The following is a 15,333-nucleotide window of genomic DNA, read 5'->3' as shown; positions in this document are numbered from 1 at the left end:
GTCAGAACAAAGTTATTTAGCCCACCTATAAGCTCCTGCAGAAAGATCTTTCTGGCTTTGCTCTCCTCTATAAGTTAATTGCAATTCCTCTGTATATTTAAGAAAAGTCTTAGTGTAAAGCTGCTAAATTCTGTTCAGTGAGGGGATTAAACTGGTATAACATGAATCTATGTAGTTACCATCAAGTTACGCTAGTGCTATGTCTTACTATCTCCATGGAAGTGTATTGTGCAAGTCTCAAGTAACTTCCAAACACTCCTGAAACAGCCCTTGTGTCACTCCTATGAGGTAGGTACTGTCCTTCTTCTAGAGAAGAAAAGAGAACATACTCTTAACTGCTGCTCAATACATCAGGCACACTGAAACACATGACAACCAGCCTATGTTAGTATTTGACTTTCCTGCCTCTTCCCTGAATTCAGAGCTTTCAACTGCAACATTTTATTTAGCACCCTGCATTCCAGGAATAAACAGTGCATGATGCTTTTGATTATATCCATTCCAAGGTAAGGAAGATGTTCAGCATAACTGTTTTGAAACAAGCAGAAGCACTGACACCACTTAGTCTGCTTCATTCATCTCCACAGCCTATAACTTAATCGTTTTGTACATGAGGAATAAAGATGATACTTCATCCTTTAGTCTGACAGCAGGCACTCTTCCCTCTCAGATTAAATGATACTGAGGAAAAAAATTAAGTGCTGTCACAAAGCAGATAGCATACAGAGGGCTACAAGTATCAAATGCAGTTCAAGTGTAGCTAAATTAATGCTTTGCTACCACTGTAGACATGAACTCTAAAGCATTTTTTCTTACCCCAAGTATAGATTTATTAAATCTTCCCAGTTTTTTTAATTAGTTAAGGAGCTATGAGAAAGGAATTAAGTGGTCCTTCACACTAAGGCCATAGTTTATTTGCAGTCTAAAACTATTTTAGCATCTCTTACTAATAAGGAAGAAAACCTAGTCCACATCTTCTTTCACAGTCCTTGCTCCTCTTCTCATAACCTCACATGAGCAGTTGTGTGGCAGTGTAGCAAGCTTGCTAAAAACTAGGCTGATAAGAATGTTAGATTATACAAATGCTTGTGCTACCACATGGAAAGGGGTGGCATAGAGACAGGCAGAATTGCTACTTCTGTTCCATCTTAAAGTCAATGAAACTATACCCTACTCAGCTAATAATGATATCCACTAACATACCTGTGACACTAAGCTATCTGTATGTGTTTAAAAATTGTGTAGAAAATACAAGTATCAAAATAAAAGTTGTTAACAGGATAAAGCAACTACGTTCTCCTATTTGATGAAATCTGAGTGTAGTAAACTGGCTTATTCACTAGAAATAATGTAAGAGATGCCAAAGTTCAACTACCACTACACACTAGAATGTTATAGCTAGATTTCAACTACAGCAAACTAACAAGAAACAAGGAATTCCAAACTGTTACTTCATTTATCATGAGCAGTAGTGGACTGCTGGCCACTGTTCTTAGGAACTGCTTCTGGCTCAGAAAGTTACTATGAACCATCCACAGTGAATGCCAAGTTGTATGATCAGAAAGACAGTCTTGGTACAACTGGACTTTCCCAGTGCTAGTTCCTATGCAAGCTGCTAAACTGTCTCCTCTCTTCTTTCATGCTTAGAACTTAAGCATTTGGATGTCAACCACTGAGTGCAGAGAAGAAAGATTAAACCTTCAAATATTTATTTGTACAGTGCTTCAGTCCTTTAGCTTCTCTTAAGTCCTGGTCATTGCGAGATTTCTAAAGGCCTAACTTGCTCCAAAACTCAATCAATAAGGGCTACTTATCTGAACAAATAAAACTAGGATATTACAAATCAGTATCCTCTGTTCCAATCCTTTGTCTTTTTTCCTGGAGTACCACTGTATCTATAGTAGCTCTCAACACCACCCCCTCAAAAGAGTACCTTCCTTCCTTGGGAAGGAATAGAGTATACAGTTTAAGATTACTTAGTACCAGAAGGTAAAAAGTCTTTTGATTTCAGGTTAGAGACATAATCCAAGAGAAGGAACTTAGAAGTTCCATACACGAGGTGCTGCAATAGCTATAGGGCTTTAGCATGCAAAGCATTTAATACATAAATGCTTTGCTGAATCAAAGCAAGCTTGAATATAAGCACATAAACCTACCACAGAACCAGCCAGGTTACATCACTAAAGGCAAACAAAGTTGTTTCACACAATTTGAGTGGAGATACCTCTTATGAAGGTAGCATTCAACTGTTCACTGAGTGATCTGTATGACAATTCAGCAATCTTAACTACTAAAAATATTCTGCCTGGGCTAGCTATATTATCAGGAAGTTGAACAAAACCTCTTTGGGGGTGCTTTTCCTATTCTTATCTTTTCCCTAGCAAGATGAGTCAAGAACACCTTCAGAGTTCCCTCTGACAAAGTGTACAGTAAAATAGCGTAAGTACAGGTAGTTTGAGGTTAGATGCTTCGAACACACTATGACATGATTTGCAAGTATTGCTCAGCGTTCACTGGCTCAGAAGCTCAGTCCCTGCAGAGCAAGTGTAGATCTAAAAGAGCATTTTCACATGTGGGGATCAGGAAGGGGAGGAAAAGAAGAAAACAGAGGTCTTAAATCAATGCCTCTTCCCGAGCTCAACAAACTTCCAGACAACTTTCAGACACAGGAAGAGATGCAGTTGAGATGCAAAGAATTCAAGCCATGTCCAAGTGCCTGAATGGCAGCAAACTGACACACTGCATTATCCATTCTTTTTACTGTCAGTTAAAATTCCTGAATGCAATGGGTGTGAATCAATACCTCCCTACCTGGTAATCATGTAAACTGTGCCTGCCACAAAAGAAAATCCCATTTTGATTGCATATAGCTTTTCTGCTTTAGTTCTGAACTAACATGTAGTTAATAATGGATATGCATCTGTGTTACCAGTAGGAAAGACAAGGTGATAACTCAGACTAATGTACTGACCAGTGGAAAGAAGTTTGAGATTTAAAAACTGCAAAGGGTGAATTAAATAGTTTGCCATTTAAAAAGATTTGAAGCCAACAGTTTTTCAAATTCAGTTTCAAGTGTGTACAGTAAATGCAAAGTCCTCACCCCATGTAAAGCTTTAAGAAAAGTCCACATTTTGACACATATGACATTCTAGTTTTTGTGAGAGAACCAAGAACTTACTGAAAAGTCATTCTGTCTTATTCAATAATTTCTTGAGTAAACATTGCAGAGCTACCACTACAATCAGAATACCTAAGCTGCTGGCATGACTCAATAACTGACCATTTAACAAGTTGGGTATAAAAAAAATTTATGTAGTAATACCAATTCAGCACACAAATTCCATGCTTCACAAGTTCTGCTGCTGTGTAGGAGTCTTCCTAACATCTATGCAGATGAGTTCAGATTTTTAGGTCACTGCATGCCCAGATAAAAACAGCAGCAAAATATCTACCACTACAAGCAGCTAAACCCAATTGTGCCTTTAGAATGCAAACTATGCAGTAATCTAGATGATCAGTGCCTCAACCACTGAAATAGGACCACACACACAAACTTCAGTGTGTGCACACTGCAGAGCATAAAGTTACTCACTGAAAAAGAAAAATGCATAGATTCTGATACAGACATGCTACAATCATGACAGATTAAGTCACTAGACATTCAGATTAGGGGGAGGAGAAAAATCCTTCAAAGACAGCATACAGATGATGAGCCAGCATTACAAAGAACTCTAAAGGCACATTTCAGGTAACATGGTTCTGTTAAGACCAACTGCTTACACACGCAGGCACAAATCTTAACGGCTACCTCCCCCCCTACCCCCCCCCCAACAATTAACAAAAAGAGAAGTGCATTTTCAGTAATATTAACACCATCCAGTTAATCTGTTCAGTCCAAATGTTTAGCAGTATTTTCCTTATGGTGATATGGATTCTCTGCACTACTCCAATCCAAAAAACCCAAACAGGCAGAATTAGTAAAGGTTCAACTGTTGTACTAGTTAACATTTACTCATCAGAGCCCACTGATCTCTTCTGTGCCCTCTTGTAGGGCAACCTCCTTGGTGAAGCTTTATCTAGATAAAAAGAAAAAGAGATAGTTGCATCAATTGCTACAGCTACTTCAGATTAGATGTTATATGACCATGTATTTTTCTCTCTCCCAATCACAAGCCAAACTGCCCTTCTAGTGCAATGCATCACCACAGAGAAGCCAGTTCAAACAATTTAAGGCTTTTTAACTACGAGCATCCTAAATAGAAGGTAACAAAAAAACAATGCTCCTGTTCTGTAACATGCAACTCCAGGGTGAGGGTTGTTCAATTTGCCAGTTACTAAAATGAAAAAAATCCCCCAAAAAACAAACCCCACATCATCTCCTGACAAAACTGCACGCTCTGCTGTTTAGAAAAGTTTCATGTTAAATAATTACACTTTTAGGAAGTTAATGAATTATTTTGATCATTACTGGTTTGAGTTTACCTGCCTAAAGAATGTGATTGACCCTCCTTTAGACAGCTTTGTCTTGCATGAAGTATTTCCACATTGATACAGATTAACAGCAGAAGATCAGTGTTTTGGCTGTGAAAACCAAATTTTTCCAGGAAGCATCATCCCCATTTGACTATGAAGATGTCACTTTGTAACCAGACATCCCATACAGGGAAGCCACCCAGCTTTAGCTGTGTGATCACTGGATGCCAGAAGCATCATCGTACATTTAAGACTTTATGACAGGCTTATAATTGTCCTTTACAGTGATGGTCCTTACATAGGTAGAATTCTCAATCCTTGTAATATTGCAGAGAAGCTACAATACTTTGTATGAAGCAAGTGCTAAAGGGATTGCTAAGCATATTTGTTGACTTAAAAATACATGTTTTCCTGAACAGAACCATCTCTAATAGTTTCACTGTTTGGAGTATGTGCAAACACAAGGAGCAGCCATCATGCCATTACAAGCCAATCAGTACAGTACAAAGTATCCTTCAGCAATAAAATAGTCAAGAACCTCTGAGGATCTTGATGGCCATGTACTTCAAAGGATTCTAGTGTAGAGTTCTAATTAAAACTAACCTGGAGCTAAAGAAAACCACAATTAAGAACAACTTAAACATCAGTTTTCCCTAGACTTCAGATATTAAGATATGAATAACTATTTAGCTTAAGAAAGGGATGGGAGACAGGACCTAAACATTGCCAGGATTTGAACCCATTTAAAGACAGCTTGCTCTTTGGAAAAAAATTAGTGTCTAGACCTTCAGTCTTTCTTGCTAGATTGAGGCTTTTCAAATTCCTGTGTCTAGATTTTATACTGTCATTCCTGTGTCTCACAGAAGACTGTGTACAAGAAAGATTACATTTTCAGAAGTAAAACACTGGTCCTTACACCTATGTAATATAAGTACAGTTAAAAAGGGTAAAGGAATCAAAAAAGTCAAGTAATCAATTCCTGGTACAACTTCATATCAGAGCTAAGACCTCTAAGCCCTTCTGCACTGAATAAAGCTCAGAATATGCTTATTTCATTAAAAAATGAGTCTCTTTCAAATAAAGACAGTTTCTGCAAAGGGTTTGCAAAGCACTTCTCTTGTCTACGAAGCACTTTGTTTTAAGTGAGGCTATCTCACCTCACACCAGCCAATGCTACTGGTGATAGGAGTTCACCAGGGATAAGTAAGACCCAGGAAGATAAACCTGACTGTTAAACTATTATACCTAAGGCAGTTTGTTTCTCACTGAAACAAGATGCCCTCAGCCATCAGTCATGAACAGTCCTCCACCTCCCTCACCTAATGTCACAACACTACACCAAGGTAGCAGGGAAGGCAAGATACACATCTGTGTTTTAGATAAAGGCTTCCAGGAACTGTTAGAGGAGACAACAGTACTTCAGCAATAGTCTACTGAAGCTACGTTACTACAATATAATCAGAAGTAACATATACACTTATTTATAATACAGGAGAACATAAATTTACATATATATAAAATGTGTTTGTGTGGTTGCGTGCATCTGTTCTATAATCTTTTACTGCTCATGCTACATCACCAATCACTGCATGCAGGAAGCGGTACTTCTATCCATGCCTAATTATCACATGGACAAGACATTAAGCACTTCCACTCTTTAGATCACCAGAGTTTGCCTCACCTCTTCTACTCTGCACTGAAGCCACGGGAAAGCAAAACAGAAGAAACAGCAAGAGAAGTTAGAAATATCCACAAACACACAAATGGTCTACAGAAATCAGATACTGGGTTTACTGTTTGCATTTCAGATACCAGGTAGAACTTAGTCATTTTGGACTCATGAAGGATGTTAATACCAAGTCTTAATGTGGCTTCTAATGCTTGTTTTAAATTTTGGTCTATAGGCAAACTTCCTAACAACTTACAGAAACTCTGAGTGATAGATATTTTCTCCAATTTAAAACTCCTTTGTGATCCAGGTTTTGGGTAGAGATTTTATACTGTTGAAAAACAGTCTACAGAACAAATTGTGCAAGTCACCAATAATCATTATTGCATCAACCAGTGAACTTTGTTCTATACAAGAATACGTTGCTAATGTAATAGCCTAATCCATTAAGCACAGTGCTTTAGACAATGTTTTACTCCCTAGAAGAGATGTATGCTGTTCTGAGAAATTGGTATCAGCTACTTCAGTTACAACTAATTGATTAAGTAAGTTTGTTATGCTGTAATTTGTGGAAGGCAGACTACTTACTTATTTGATTTAAAGTTTCTTGGGGAATCCAGCTCATATCAACATCATTCTGATTTGATGTTCCCATCTCTACTTTCTGTACTGGTCTTTTTCTCTGAAAAGTCAAGAAAAAAGATTTTTCTTCCCACAAAGTTCTGATAGCACAAGTATTGGAAATAACTAACAATGCTATATTTAACAAATTGCAATTATTTCACTAAGACGCAAACTTAAGGCTAGTCAATGGGTGAAGCTGTCTTTGTAGCTCAGCTTTAACCAACTTTGCCATTAGCAATTTATTCACCTAAGCTTGGCATTACCACTTCCAATGCCTCACGATACTTATTCCACACAAAGATATCAGTATTTCATGCACGCCTGGGCAAGTTCATTATACCTGTTACGAAAAATAGCTGATGATTCATCAAACTTTGGGATGACTGGTTTCATTATACTTGCTCAGATTAGCACAATATTCTTATATGCCACCGTGCAAAATAGATTTCAAAGCACAACAGTCATTCCATACTTCTTCCCAAGGGAAGCTACTTCAAAAATATCATAAGCCAGACTACAAAAAGACATAACCTATGCGTTGCATGCAAACAAGACTTGAGCTTTCAACAGCTTTTACTTGCCAGACCACTTACATGGACAAACCCTTAACTGTAATAGCATTATAAATGGAATCCAGAAGGCCCTAATCAACATTATGGCAAAGCATTGATAAGAACTACATAAAGAACTAGACAGCTGTTTTCCCCAAAGTTTGACTGAGATTAAACTAATAGACACAGAAATAGAGAGCATGGGGAAAGTCTACCCAGTAAGTATTGAATCAGTACCTGCGCACATCCAGTCACTGGAAAGTATCAAAGCTTCCAATTCAACCACTTCATTGTGGTACCAAAGAGCATTAGGTAAGCAATCTAAATGTCTTAAATTATGAACGTTTTTTTAAAACTCTCTGGTTTTCCCAGTAACCTCTAAGGTCTTAGTTCTAAAAGTAAATCTCCTAAAGTTCTACCTATACTATCGTATGCCAGAAGCAATTACTGAACTGATTGCTTTCCACATCAGTAAGGTCTTGTATTAACAAGTACATAGACAAAATACACTACCCACCTTCCTAGATTCTAGTAACTGATGTAGGCCAACAATGACAAGCAGACCAAGTCCAGCGAGGAACATGTACATGAAGATCCTTTAAAAAAAAAAAAAAACACACCCCACAGTTTAAGAAACCATTAAGTAAAAATCTTAAGTGTTTAATAAGAGAGTTTACAAAGAGGCATAAAAACTAAGCCTAGCTTTGGCCACATGCCCACTCGATCTTTCCCAAGAACTTTTGTAGTGGGTGGGTGGGGGGAAAAAAACAACAAATCTGAAACTGAAGTGCTAACATATTTAGTCATTATTCTGACTTCGATTTCAGAAACTGTAATCCTAAGTTTAATTCTGAACAGAACATTTGAAAAATGCCGTATAAACTGGGAAACTTACAAATTAACTGCCAGAACTCTTTTGCAGTATCATGTTTCAAGACATTGGGTCACAGGTAATATTTATGTTTGTGACAGCTTTTGCCACTTACAAAACCCTTAAAAATCTCTTACATGCTTTCAGTACACTACTGCAAAGCCAATACTACTAGGATACTAATTTACTGGCAACAGAGCTTTGAAAGGCCTTGCTTATCTTGCTCTGTGTTCCACAGTTAGAATCCTACCTATGCAAGCAACCATTTTTTACATCTGTGCATTCTGGTTTGTTTTGAAGAATTCTACCTGAAATACCTGTTGATACTTAGCAAGAGATGAACATAAATTATATCTGAAAGTAATTTGGGGAGCAGGCAGGAGTCCACAGGTAAAGAACCTATTCCAGGTTGAACATCTTAACTCAGATTTATGACAAAAGAAATTATGGAGCTAAGCTACAGAAAAGACTTAATTGATATCCCCGTTTTAGGGTAATTACCTATTCACAGGATGTTGACTCAAACTGGTTCTAATAATTCAAATACTTTTGAGCACTCCTTTATCAGAGTATCAGACATTTTCACGTGACCAATTGTTCTTTCATTGATGCTATTCTACTCGAGAAATATGAATTAATGCAACAGCTATTTCTTCTGGTTGACCTTTTTCAAAAGGAAGCTTGCTCAGCAGGCAATTTCTGCCTGTGGCAGGAGAATTCAAATATTCAGCATTGTCTACAAGTATTTCTGAAGATTTTTTTTAACTCACAGGCTCTCTTAAAATTCCACTCTAGTGCTGGAATATATAAAAGCGTATCAGCACAGCATATGCTTGCCACATAGAAAGGGGGTCAGATGTACTTAGTCTTTAAGACAGAAAAAAACCACTCCTGAAAGATATCTGCTACAGATAGGGGTTAGTGCAACAAAGAATGAGCGTGAGTTCCTCTATCTCATACTCCAAATAAATCTTTCAGTTTATGTAATCTTGGATTAGACTGTTGTGCTCCAGAAGACAGTTATTCCAGTCTTCACAGTAGGACCCACAGCCCAACAGAATGGACCCTCTGCATCTTTAACTCTTAGGAAAAAGCGTGGTAGCATAACAAGAGCTTAAGAGCTTTGAATTGCTATGTAGCTGTATAATATCAGGTCCTATTCCTGGCTTAAGCCCTGTGAGCCAAAGCAGATGTGTAAACTGTTCATTGACATAGTACCAATCCTGAAGATTCCTAGTATTAATCCAGATCTTAATTTGGGGAAAAAGTTTCTATTTTCAGTCTATAATGCCTGCCACACCATCAGCAAAACCCAGCAGACCTAACATTCAATAAAATAAGGATACAAGAACTATGCTTATTGGCACCATTGACAACCTGTTCTACCAGTATATCAACTAAAGTTGCATCTCCAGCCTCCTTACGTTTCTCCATCCAGCCCATCTTCTTTTTCAATAATTGTAACAGTTTGATTGAAGACAGCATCTTGAAACACATTGCCCTACAACAAAGTTACCATAATTTTAAATTCATTTCTTGAACACATACACAGATGTTTATCTTTTTCCATGTTCTTGGAAAAACTCTAGAAAGCAGTAACTCCTGCAGGAGACTTGATTAAGTTTACAAGCAGTGCAAGTTTGACTCAACACATAAAAGCACAAACTTTTTGGTGCAAGTACAAAGAACGGTCTTGATATTAGCAAGAAAGTCACATCTAGCCTTCAGTATGTTATTTCCTATAACATGAGATATTACATATGAAGGGTTCTTATTAGAACAATCAAAACACAAAAATATAGAAGCCTGTTTAACTTTGACCTGCACTAAAAGAGAAAAGAATCCCCCATTTTAATCTCCGTTTATGCTTTTGGATCGTCTTCCCCCAGAATACAACTACTGGCCATTTATTTGCTCGAGGTCAAGTTTGCAGATGGGATTCAGGCTGACAGTTGTTTGTTAGCAAAGCCCAATCTGAAAAGCACAGTGACATTTAAGTTATCCTAAAGAAAGCTTTAATTTTGGTTGTGTTTTGTTTTTGTTTTGGTTTGGTGTTTTTTTTTTTTTTTTTTAATGAGTCGTAACTGCTACACAGTTAAGGTATTCTAGCTTCCACTGCTGACATAACTTTTAAGTCTAACATATACAGAACTAAGCATACACAGGGAGCTATTGTGAAACACATAGACAGTTGCTTACTGTGCTTATGTATCTACTGATTTGCTTAAAAACCACACAGGCATTCACTTTCTAAAGAGGCAGTAACTTGACTAAACAGTTCCTTCCTGACATTTTCATATCAACTAGAAAGATTAAAATTAATTACAACATCAGGCTTACATTTACATCTCTGTAGTTGAGATTGATAACTAGTCCGAAAGGACGACCACCCATGGGCTCAGCAGGGATGAAAGAGTACTCAAACGTGGCTTGTCTCTGTGGTGGAACTACTGTATTCAGAGGGAGAGCTGTAAAGTTCTGGATATAAAACTGGTAGTCTTGAGGATACCGGAAAGAAGCATCGAGAGACTCAACAATGAAATCCTCTGTACCCTTATTGGTGAAGCCCACCAGAAATTTTACAATGTTGTTTGCTGGGAAGTCTAAAACACAAAAAAATATTCAACCATTAGAAACTTCATACACCACACCCAGACCATTTCTAAATGGAGAGTGTCTAGAAGAGATTCTAGTTTTTAGAGCTTCACTGTTTTATGCACACATCGATATAGTCTAAGCAGCAGTAAAGAAGATGGTAGATCAGCACAGGACTCTTACCTTCACCTTTCACAAATAAGATGGTTGTATCAGCACTAGGTGAGGCTTTAGGTTCTCCTGACAAGTCTTCTTCCTCTTTTTCTTCTGTCTAAGACAAGAGACTTTTTTGAAAAACCCTATAACGAACAGTGAAGCAAAGACCACGCTTGTTTCACAAGAATCCCATGTGTCAAAGCATGCAACAGTGGCAAGTATTAGTACCAATTCCTGCTGTTGCAGGATTAGCACATAGTCTGTTCTCCCTCTAGATTTGACTAGCATCATTTTCAGCATTTATCCTTCTACTTGTTATACTGGACACAGTGACTAATGTAAACTGCATTTAGCTGTCTTGAAAAGTTTATAACGGGAAAGCTACAGTAAGGTCTCTGTTTGGGGGTGGAAGGAAAAAGATAGAATCTACATGGTAAGTGTTCACATCTAAGCTATTTCTATTTAGAAAACAAGCATTTCCAAAATTATAGGCAATCATAAGGCAAATGAGAGTTACTTTCACTACAGAGGGAGTGTTTATAGAAGCTTTCTATTCAGTTACGTGCACCTGGAAATGGTTAGACTGTTGGAACTAAGTAAGTTCATGGATTCACTTGTTCAAGCTCACCTTTGTGATGATTCACTTTTTAATTTGGCAAATGTAAGCATTAAGGGCTTATTTTCCATGCGGAGGTCATGGGATAACCACCTGCCCCACCAAATAAAAACAAGGCTGACCCCATTTTGAACTGTCTGATCTTGTTTGGAAGTTAGATCATTTGATTTCACTGCTTAAACAACCACTTGAAGCAGCAGATAGTCCACTAGATTGGTTGTACATGTACCAGGAACTAGGGAAGCCATGAACCAGAGCTGAGCACCCAGCACCTTCATTTGAAGACACTATGCAAAACTATCTTCTATTTCAGTGACAAGTAAAAGAAACTGCCTAAAAAGTGTAATGTTTTGTACCTGCGTCACATATTAAAAGCAAATTACATCCAAAAGGTTATTAAATAATATTTGTCAGTACTGAACATCTAGCATACCTTCTACCACTTCCCAAAGCTGGTTGACCATAAGCTCACCAATTTACCAACATCAGTAAAAATATAACAATCAAAGAACAGCTTACCAGGTCTCCATTTTTATTATGCATGTCTTCTCCTCCTAATAATGTCCCAAACTTTCTTATTTTACACCAGAAGTTTGAGATTTTTTGTACTAATTTAAGTACACTAAGTGTTTAGCAAGCCTAACACTCTACTGCTATAAGCAGATCGCATAACTACATAAAATATTTCACTTTGTCAACTTGAAGCAAGTGACCCTGAACAGCAATATGGCCACTGATATAACAGGCATACCCTGCAACAAGCGTCAGAGACTAGGAACGTAGTTAAGTGAAAACAGGCCACAAAAAAACAGGTTTTCAGAATTCATACTGAGCTTAACTAAGATTCTGTTGCCCCTTGACAATCAATACCAAAGAAAGCAGAATGAAGTAGTCCTATACCCCAATGTCCTTCTCAGTTTACCGAGATGCAGCTTAAGCTGGAAAAGAACTACAAGGGGCTCCTGTGAGAATCTGGTTCTCTCACTTGGTGTTTTTTTGTGAACTGCAGTTTTGGCAGTCAGAAATCCGTCTGTCCCCTTGTGGTTTTTCAACTGGTAATTCAGGAAGAAAAGACAAGTCCTTCTGAAACTTCAAATTCAATGCAAGTTTAATTGGAGACTTGGAAACAGCTATTTGGAAATAGCAATGTCATTAAACTCATTTAAATATATCTAAACTATCTAGCTTCAAGCACTTTTGGTCTAATTCATACTTATGACATAACACTCATGTACAATTACCAAGTCTGTCGGCTCATCTTCTTCAACTTCAGCTTCATCATCTTCATCTTCAACTACAGTATCTTCCACAGCTTCCTCATCTTCCGTAGCATCTTGAGCTGCAACTAATAAACCCGAACCTACCAAAACAAATGCAAATACAATAAAGCCTTTTTAACATCTACTTAATCAACAGTAAACTGACAATGTAGTACAATTTTCAAACTGTTTGAATAATTTCTTAAAAATCTGACAAATAGTGTTTTGAAGCCTCAGTTGCAAAAGCCTCACATCGTCTGTGTTGATCTTTCAGCCTTTTCCCTTCTCTAATAACTTTCTGAACTACTCATTTATATGCCAGTAAGTTCAAAACCAAAAAGTTTACAGCTGGATGACAAAGTTCAGCACTCACACAGCAATGCTTATATTTGTAGAGGGAAACCAACTTGCCTTAAAAGCTATTAATTTTTTTAACATGTCACCATATTAAAATATTTTAATTTTGTTTTGTCATTACAAATGTGAAAATAAAAGACATTGTTATTGTCAGGAAATTAATTTAACAAGTACTGCTTCTTCCAAGACTACTAATTTAAATAAATGATTAGCATGTCCTTTTCATCTGCCAGTATCAGAACACTACACTTTCACAGATAGTTAAACAGTTATTATTTTTGCACTTATTTTCATTCAAATTTTAATACATAAGGGTGGGGGTTTTTTAATAGGACCTCCTCAATATCATACGCTACTATATCCATATGTTCAACAGAACCAGAACACTAGTCAGAAAAGAAGCCTGATCTAGAGCATGGCTCCAAAGCAAGGCTCCAAGACAAGCACAGTCAGACAGGTCCTTGCCTCTTTGCTTTTATGGGGCCGAGTCTCATATGTTCAAACACTGGGCAGATATGATTAATACAAATAGTGGCAACAGGACAAAGTTCTGTCTGTAGTTTAGAGTACATGCAGGCTAGGCTGAGAACTTTTAAAACATATACACAAAACTACAGATTTTTTTTCATAAACCTGACATTTTCCAGAAATGAAGGAGTAGAAATGAATGGACGATTGATTTACACGAGCCTGAAAAAGATCGAATCACCATGAGTACACATCTAAAATAAATATTTAAAAACCTTCACAGGGAGTAAGGGTCCTTAAGCAGGACAAGTACATCCAAGGACCTCAGGATTGCCAGTCATAGCTAGAAAAAGCAAATATAACCCTCCCTCTCAAGGGTCTTTAGAGGGTACACTCAAAGACTTTTGCTCAACCACGTGCAATACTTAACCCGAGACTAATGATTTTAGCCTTAACCCGAGACAGTGATTTTGTTTGCTTAAGTTTTAAACTCGTAAGTCTACAAATACGAAGGTTTTAATTAAAAAAGTGTTCATCTGAAGAGGCTACGGGTGGGCTACAGGCATTCTTCACAAGCAACCGCGCTAGCACGCTCCCGCGGACCTCTACTTCAGAGTCCCTTCAAAGGCCGTCAGCAGGGCTGATGATGTGGCAGCAGCGGGGACAGAGCGCTGCCCGCTCGCTGCGGGAGGAACCGACGCCCGGCGTGTGCGGCAGCCCGCTGCCCTCCTGCTCGCCAGGCTGGCTCGCTCGGGAGGCAATTTCTAGATAGTGAATCAGATAACGCCACAGTGTACGCGGAGGGTAGCGCTCGGCGGCGTGAAGGGCACTCGGCGGCGGAGGCGAGGCGGGAGGGCGAGGCTGGCGCCCGCGCATCTGCTAACGAGTCACCACAGAAACCGAGAGAGAGACGAGCCCGTCGCTACAACCTCAGCGGCTGCGGAGCGGGACGGCCGCGCCCGCGTGGCTCTCCAAGGCCGGCTGCAGGGCCGGGGTAAGGCCGGTGCCCCGGGCAACAGCGGCGCCCTGCCTGACACCGCAAAGCGCGGTTCGCTCCGCCAGAGGGACCAGAGTCCGGCCGTGCCCGGAGGAGGCTGCACCCTGCCACACACCCCGCGGGGGCACAGCCCGGACTCCACATGAGCAGAACGCGGCACCGGAGCCCCGCCCCGGGCCGAGGAGCGGAGCCCCGGCTGCCCACGTGCGCGGGGAGGCCCGCGCCACTGCTGCCCGCGCACGGCGGCGATGAATGAGCAGCGCCCACCGCCGCCCCCTCGACAGGAGAATCGCGAAGGCGGCGCTGGGCCCCCCAGCCCTGGCGGGAGCGGCTCCCCCTCCCCCGGACCGCCCAGGGGAGCCCGCGGCGTCCTCCCCAGCGGCTGTTACCGTTACCGTTCCCCCTCCCCCAGGCAACGGCGGCCGCTCACCTCCCCTCACCCGCCCGCTCTTACCTGGGCCGCCGCGGGCGCCCCCGAGCAGCAGGGCGGCGGGGAAGACGAGCAGAACGACCACCAGCAGCTGCGACAGGCGCCTCATAGCGGCGATAACACCCACGCTGCACCCCCCGACCAGCCCCACGCTGCCGGTGCGGGCCGTCTAAATGGCGGCAGCCTCCATCCGGGGCCCCTCCCGGCCCGCCCCGCCCGCGCGCCGCAGCGGACGTGGCTCCGCCGTGGAGGAGGCCGGAGCTCACG

At 40.1% G+C, this 15,333-nt stretch overlaps 1 protein-coding gene across 3 annotated transcripts in view; it reads right to left on the bottom strand.

Moving 5' to 3' along the window:
* The window catches only part of SSR1 (signal sequence receptor subunit 1), a 24,803-nt gene extending 9,470 nt beyond the window's left edge, over positions 1-15,333 (bottom strand). Inside the window, exons 1-9 of one of the 3 annotated variants that reach the window (XM_068396695.1) lie at positions 15,091-15,333; positions 12,797-12,915; positions 10,967-11,054; positions 10,529-10,791; positions 9,613-9,689; positions 7,835-7,913; positions 6,731-6,824; positions 6,155-6,169; positions 4,013-4,076 (exon numbers count right to left, since the gene is read on the bottom strand). In XM_068396695.1, the coding sequence (XP_068252796.1) occupies positions 4,013-4,076; positions 6,155-6,169; positions 6,731-6,824; positions 7,835-7,913; positions 9,613-9,689; positions 10,529-10,791; positions 10,967-11,054; positions 12,797-12,915; positions 15,091-15,175 (884 nt within the window). In that variant the 5' untranslated portion in view covers positions 15,176-15,333. Of the gene's footprint in view, positions 1-3,129; positions 4,077-6,154; positions 6,170-6,730; positions 6,825-7,834; positions 7,914-9,612; positions 9,690-10,528; positions 10,792-10,966; positions 11,055-12,796; positions 12,916-15,090 lie in introns of those variants that run through there. The other 2 variants (XM_068396696.1, XM_068396697.1) reach the window with 2 other exon arrangements.

This window comes from Nyctibius grandis, chromosome 3 (assembly GCF_013368605.1).
Source record: "Nyctibius grandis isolate bNycGra1 chromosome 3, bNycGra1.pri, whole genome shotgun sequence".
Lineage (NCBI taxonomy): Eukaryota > Metazoa > Chordata > Aves > Nyctibiiformes > Nyctibiidae > Nyctibius > Nyctibius grandis.
This window is presented reverse-complemented; position numbering and strand designations above follow the sequence as displayed.